The 7,343-nt window shown below is 39.8% G+C and overlaps 1 protein-coding gene across 1 annotated transcript in view; it reads left to right on the top strand.

Annotated features, from left to right (window-relative positions):
• The first annotated feature begins 4,625 nt into the window (after positions 1-4,625).
• The window catches only part of LOC123971329 (rho GTPase-activating protein 39-like), a 36,334-nt gene continuing 33,616 nt past the window's right edge, over positions 4,626-7,343 (top strand). The window contains exons 1-2 of the mRNA XM_046050078.1: positions 4,626-4,647; positions 6,832-6,898. Coding sequence (XP_045906034.1) covers positions 4,626-4,647; positions 6,832-6,898 — 89 coding nt within the window. The remainder of the gene's footprint in view (positions 4,648-6,831; positions 6,899-7,343) is intronic.

Genomic DNA, 7,343 nt, shown 5'->3' with positions numbered 1-7,343 from the left:
AATAAAAACACTGCACAAGTAACTTCTTTTCAGCACTAATATCAACAACAGATAGCAACAACAGTTAACATAACTACTCAAATAGAGGCAAACATATTCAGGTAACTAAAGATTTAATTAAATGCTTTGAGTGTTTGGAGACTGCAGTCTTTTGTCATCCAAAGTTCAGTGTCTGGACCATGTCACACTTGGGTGAGAAGGGTTTTCCTTTTTGATGTGGTAATAAAACAAAGAATAAGGTCAGTTGCCACGGAAACATGTGTGGGGGGCCAGTTTTGATAGGCTGTTCAGGGAAATGCCAATGGCTGGCTCGTGTGCCTTTGTCAGTTTAACAGTCAGGCCCCGCGTTATCAGCTTCGGAATCAAAAAGGTGCCAGTTTTATGGTCGGGATAGCACTTAGAGAAAGCAACTTTGACCCCTCCCCTTCTTCTCTGGGGAGGAGAAAGGAATTTAGGGTAGCTCCAAATTTATTCAATGTAAAATGCACAAATCCACACCGTTGTTCACTACACAACACTCACACAGTCCTGTTGATCCGAGACCGGTTCACACGTACGGACCCTTGCAGGCATGTGGATGTGGAAAGTATAGGAAGATAAAGGTGTTTCGTGCAGTTATTAAAGACATGATTAGGAATGACAGCCAGACATTTTTATCCAAGGCTCATCAAACAAGTATTGCCCGAGGCAAGTAAATCTGGGACTAGTCAATCTAGCAACTCAAAAAAGAATTAAACACAATGTTTTGGTCACGCTGCAACCTTTCCACTGTTCTCTGTCAGCGCTGCACTCCTCCTCTGCACGCCCGGACGCATGCATGGACGCACGCACACAGCAGATAAGAGAGTACATTACTTGAGTTGATGATAACTGCACTCGTTACTGTACATGCAGTAAAACCTTTGTGTAAAAAGCCAAAACTTTATCAATACACTTGTTCACAACCTTCCGGCATCCGGACACACAGGTCAGCTGTCAATGCATGTTGATGTGTGGAAACATCCAAACTGAGAGAAAAACAAGAAACATACGTGGACGCTGGGGAAAAGCTTGCATTTGGCTCATTATATCTTTAAAAAAGGACATTCTGGATGCTGAGACTTCACTGTGAGCTCAGTGTGTTTTATAAAGCTGTGAACATTTCACCCAAAACAAAATCCTGAAGTGGTGCAACAGCTGTCACAACATGGTGACAAAAATGTTTTCTGATACAGGCTTTACTGAGTGAGAGGCAGTTTAGTGGTGTGTATTGTGGTAAAAGCTGTTAATTATTCCTTTGACAGTAACAAAAGGCTGTTACTACTTGAGGATTTCTGTACAGTGCAGTTATCCAGACAGCTCCCACAGTGTGTTAGTGTGGCTCCTCCCGCCTATTTCAATGGCTCGTCCCAACACAGAGCTGGGGCCCGTCTCATCTCGGTGTCAGACCAAATGCAGTTAGTGTGCAGAATAAAGAGCAGCACGTAATCCTACAAAGCAGCCTACTATTACAGACTATTTAGATTTAGAAGAAATTGTTCGTGGGCACATAGTGCACATAAATATACAAAGACAAAAACCACACAGATTTTTTTATTTACCTATTTTTTATTTAACCTCTTTTTCAAGAGAGACCTGGCCAAAATGGCAGCATATTAACAGAGCACAGTTACAAAGATGAACACCAAGCACACGCACAACAACAAAGGAACATTTAACAAGACCCTTAAGATACATAAACAAACAGCATTAGACTACTTAAAAGTACAATTTATACATACCATAGGTTTAAAGGATTTAGTTATTTTAAAAGCAGTGACAACAATTTATGACATCTATTTCCAAATCTTTCATGCGGTGTTTAAATTCACCAAAAGAAATCAGATTTCGCAACTGCAAATCAGTCTGCAATGTGTTCCAAGTGGATGGGGCTGCATAACTAAAGGCCTTCTTACCGAGCTCTGTATGGACCGTAGGTACAGATAACAAATACAAGCTACCGGAGCACAAATTATAGGAACTGGTGTTGCGAGACATATAAGTGCAAAAATAAGAGGGAAGCATTTCCAGCATAGACAATGTATGTGCCTCCTCACTGATAATGAGGGCCAGTTTGTCATTTTGTACAAGGTACAATGGTGTGTTGATGCTTTACATCCAGTCACAAATCTTAATACACTATGGTAGACAGTTTCCAACAAAGATAAACATCGATCAGGCGCATTTCTATAGAGCAGGTCACCGTAATCGAGTGCAGTGAGAAAGGTTGCAGCAACCAATCTCCTCCTGGTTTTCCTAGAAAAACAGGCTTTGTTTCTAAAATAAAATCCTATTTTTTATTTGAGCTTTTGTACCAGTTTATCAATGTGAAACTTAAAAGAGAGCTGATCATCAATTAATATACCCAAATATTTGTACAATTTGACTTCTGCTCACCATGTATAGTAAAAATACCTGGAAGACTGTCCAGAGACTTCTTAGATTTTGAAAAAAGTATAATAGTTTTCTCAACATTCAAAACTAGTTTAAGCTGATACAGTTGTACCTGAACAAGGTTGAAAGCAGATTGTAAATAAGAAAAAGCTTAGTGTAAGGTAGCAGCCTTACAATAAATAACGGTATCAGTATAAAAATGGAAATGAGCCAGTGGGATGTCTTGACCCAAGTTATTAATATAAATAGTAAATAAAATTGGACCCAAGACTGATCCTTGTGGTACACCACTAGATACATTCAGTGTTGCTGATTTGAGATTATCAAAATAAACACACTGAGTTCTATCTGTCAAATAGTTGGTAAACCAGTCAACAGCACGGTCAGAAAAGCTTTTCCAGTAAAATGCAATGGTCCACTGTATCAAATGCTTTAGATAAATCTATAAAAAGAGCTACACAGGTGTTCTTGCAGTCCATTGCTTCAATAATGTCATTAATGACCTTCATTGTAGCAGTAGTAGTACTGTGCTGTCTTCGAAAGCCAGACTGTAAGTCAGACAAAATATGGTTGGAAACCAAATAGTCCTTTAACTGATCACCAACCAATGTTTCTAAAACTTTAGCTAAAACTGGTAATTTGGAAATCGGTCTGTAATTATCCAAACGCGAGGAATCACCTCCCTTTAAAAGAGGGAGTACATAGGCCGACTTCCAAATTATTGGAATCTCATTGTTGACTAGGGTGAGGTTAAAAATGATTGAAATTGGTTTAGCAATAAAATCAGCAGCTATTTGCAAAAAATACACTCTACACTATCAGGGCCAGGAGATTTACTGGGGTCCAAGGCAATAAGTGCTGTTTGCACATCTGCGACAGAGAAAGGCATTAGGCAAAAGGCCTCTTTACTCACCACAGATTTCGGGGGCGGAACTGTTTGTCACGGTTGAATTGCTTCCAAGGAGCTGACGCTCAAACAAGGAACCAGCTTCCACGAAGTGCATATTAAAACACTCCAACATTGCAGACTTTTCTGATATGATGGCTTTGTCATTGATAATACATGGAAGTAATTCATTATGAGAATTTAAGGTGCATACCGATTTCAGTGCTATCCAGAATTTCCGGGGATTGTTTAGGTTTTCTGTTGTAGCTGCTAGATAAAAATCTGATTTTGCATTTTTGCATGCTTGTCCACAATTCTAATAAAACCAAATAAAAAAAAATATTTCCAAGCTAGCTCCACATTGTCAATAAGTGCAGTTCTGTCCCAGTCAAAGCAAGACAAATAATGCAAAAATGCTTGCACACAGAAGTGCTTCAAGTATATTATTCTATTTAGTCTTAGGGAGTTTTGTATTTCTTACTGCTGCAATGACACAGTGATCACTCAAATCGTTAGCAAACACACCTACATCTGAATATTTATGAGGTGTGTTTGTCAAAAACAAGTCAATAAGAGTAGATTTGTTTGGATTTCTGTTATTAGGTCTAGTGGGACTATTTATTATCTGTGTAAGATTTAAACCATTACAGTGATTTTTAAAATCATCTGACACAGAGGATAACCAGTCCCAGTTTAAATCTCCAACTAAAGCAATGTCACTGCCGTCAAGTTCATTTAAAAATTCCATCAATTTTGGTAAGGCATCAGCAACAGCAGAAGGGGGTCTGTAACAGCCAAAACAGTAATATGCTGACCTTTGGCTATTTCAAGGTTTAATGCTAAGATCTGAAATTGTTTAACAGTAGAAAAAGAAATAAGATCCTGGTGTTAAATTTAGTCTTAACATAAATTGCAACACCACCCCCCTTCTTTAGACGATCACAACGGAAAACTCTTTAGCCATTAATCACAATGTCCTTATCTAAGGTAGATTTTTTAAGCCAGGTTTCAGAAATTACTAGGACATCTGCATCTGTTTGAATAATCCATGTCCTGTCCAAGTCCATTTTTGGTAATAAACTACAAACATTTAAAATCTTTAGGAGTACTAAGACTATTAATGTTAGGGCCAGGATTAGGATGTACATTTCCTGAGATTAACAGTAAAATAAGAACAAGGCACTGCCTTTTTCGAGGCGTACATCGAGAGTCATTATAGGCATTAGTAACTAAAATGTGATTTAGGACAACAAAGCAAGCTTATAATCCGAAAGAACAGAGTCACTTAGTCACTAGGGATGAGTGGTACAATTTCACAGTAAGACCAATGTCCGAGGAGGTTCCTTCAGGTGAGATGTATGTCCATACCTTTTGAGAGTGAACCACCGGTGTCTTTTCATTCCCTGTGTAATCCACTGCGATCAGCAGGAGAAAGGCTGCTGTTAAAAAGGCCATTCTGGAGCGATGCGCTACTTCACGTCCCCCGAAGTAGCCAGTAATGTTGCAGTCAACTTGACGAAGGAGGAAAAACCACAACAAACAATGCAATGTATGGCCCAACAAAGCAGAGCAAGTTTGTTCCACGCAGATCCGAAGTGCACCCACACAAAACCAAAAATAAAAATAAAAAATAAAAATCCCTCTCCCGTCACCGGCAAGGAAATTCCACAGCTCCGTTTAATGGAGTTATTCCACTGCTCAATGTCTCACAAACGCCCAGGTAAGGCCATTAATTTAGGCCTAAGCAAAGTAGGAGTAGGCTTCTCAGAAGAAACAATAGGCTATACCAGGGAGAGCAATCAGAAGGGCGCCGCGCAAATAGATCTATTTTGCAATCTGCACGGATAGGAACGATCAAAACAAAATTAAAATGAATAACAAAACTCCAAACATTCAGTAATCACACTGAACAAAGGTGCGTGCTGTCATGCGTGCTGCCATCTTGGATTTGTTATTAAACCAGGCTGATAGATAGATGGTATATAGATAGTATGTGCTGACGTACAGGCAAAGCAAATTCAGTGTTTCATGCACAATGTCTTCCTTTGCCTTTCTAGCTACAGCTGTTTAATAAAGTTGCAGCGTCCACGTAGCCCCGCCTCCTCTCGCTCACAGTGCCGTCTCCTTTACTCCGGTTGATTCACATTTTTTTCTGCCTTTTCGACATGTTATGTTTTTTCCTGCCAGAGTTTCGACAATCCCTCCCTACTGTGCTCTGATTTCTAGTACTCGTCACTTGTACGAGTCCTTGTGATTAGATGCTAGCTGTGAGCGCGGCAAGTCCTGCCTTGCTGTGCAATAATTGGCGAGTAGCCTACTCATTGACACTGCTGATATTGAAGATAATGTACAATATATAATACGAATATAAATGTTTTAAATCTTTATATCAATTGAAAATGATATTGAATATCAATATTTTTCAAGGTATTGTATTGAAGTTAGAAATTCCAGTATCGTGACAACACTAGCCCTCTGTGTTATTAGTGCTGTATTCTGAACATCCAGTGATACACTGGTCCAAAATCTCCTACAGGTGTTTATGATATTCACATCATTTTCCTATAAACCATTCAGTGGCCCTCTGTGCCCTGTGCAGGCATGTGCTTTCCTTCTTTCATTTATTGAAGGTTTTCTAGTTGTTTCTGTCTCTTGTCTATCTCTTCGTCAGTTGAACATTACATTAACTGTATTTCACTGATATCAAGAGCGTGTCTGCTAAAAAAGGCGTGTGTGTGTGTGTGTGTGTGTGTGTGTGTGTGTTTGCTGGAGATTTAATCATGCTAACAGCTGTTGTATCCTCCTAAACTAATTCATATCTTCACTATCACCATCACCACCCTTGGTGATGGAGGCAGAGGCGTTAAAATTGCAGGAGCAGGAGAAGAACAGAGGATGTTCTTTTAACATGACTTCAGTATAGCCTTACTTTCAAAACTCCTACTCCTGCAGCTGCACCTGAAATTACTACTGTCACATTAAAAATGACTGCGTTCTATTTTCGTGAGCCAGTTCCAAGGTCCGGGGATTGTGTATGCTGCCTCACTCTTATGGCTTACTGGGACACTTAATGAAGCTGAGCCATTGATAATTACGTTGACCTCTGCGTTTCCTGCTAGGACAGGTCAGAAGGTCTGCTGTGAAACAGACCTACGTATTTCACCAATGCGCCACTTTTGAACAGAAAACTGACAAATGAACAAATGAATTAAAGTTGTTTTTCGTTTGCTGTGAAGCGACCATCAATGAAACTTGACACTTCCTGCAGATGTTTCACATTAAAAGCCCGATCATCAATGAAACTTGACACTTCCTGCAGATGTTTCACATTAAAAGCCCGATCATCAATGAAACTTGACACTTCCTGCAGATGTTTCACATTAAAAGCCTACCTGGGAAGGGGACGTTATTTCCTTTTCAGCTGCTGGAGGGCTTTTACCAACCAACTGACTGTACTGAAACTAAGTGTATTTAGCTTTAAAAAACCCACTATGAAAAAGATGAAGCTCTTTTTAATGCGTTTTTCTACTCAGTTCCTACTAATGATGAGTTGGTAGTCGTGTTGATGCTGTTTGAGGAACGTGACGATGAAGAGAAGGTGTGAGCCGGCTGCTGTGAAACTGCTCCTCCCCTCAGTGTCAATCCTCCAGGTTTTTCAGTTGTATTTTAATGTCCACTGTCACTCATACTCTGGAAGTGTAACGGACGTTGGCTTAATAAATGATTCATATGTCAAAGAAACACGGGATGCTCTTTTACTTTCAACTGTGCCGCTGTGCGCGCGGACACAAGAACAAATGAAACGCTACATTTAATAAATGGAACATACGTAGAAGTGATGAAATGTGTCCCATCTCATTACAAAGCTAAATGATGGATGTTCTACCGTAACTGGAATTCTGATAGAAACTAAATGTCAGTGTCTATGAGAACTTATGAAGCCACTCCTCCAGCTTCAGCCACTCTCTGCTGTCCATCCGTATGCTCAGTACGTACGTACACTCAGATACTTCCATGTTCACCATTCAGAGGTAGTGAACATCAG

The sequence above is a fragment of the Micropterus dolomieu genome, linkage group LG05, assembly GCF_021292245.1.
Source record: "Micropterus dolomieu isolate WLL.071019.BEF.003 ecotype Adirondacks linkage group LG05, ASM2129224v1, whole genome shotgun sequence".
Taxonomy (NCBI): domain Eukaryota; kingdom Metazoa; phylum Chordata; class Actinopteri; order Centrarchiformes; family Centrarchidae; genus Micropterus; species Micropterus dolomieu.
This window is presented reverse-complemented; position numbering and strand designations above follow the sequence as displayed.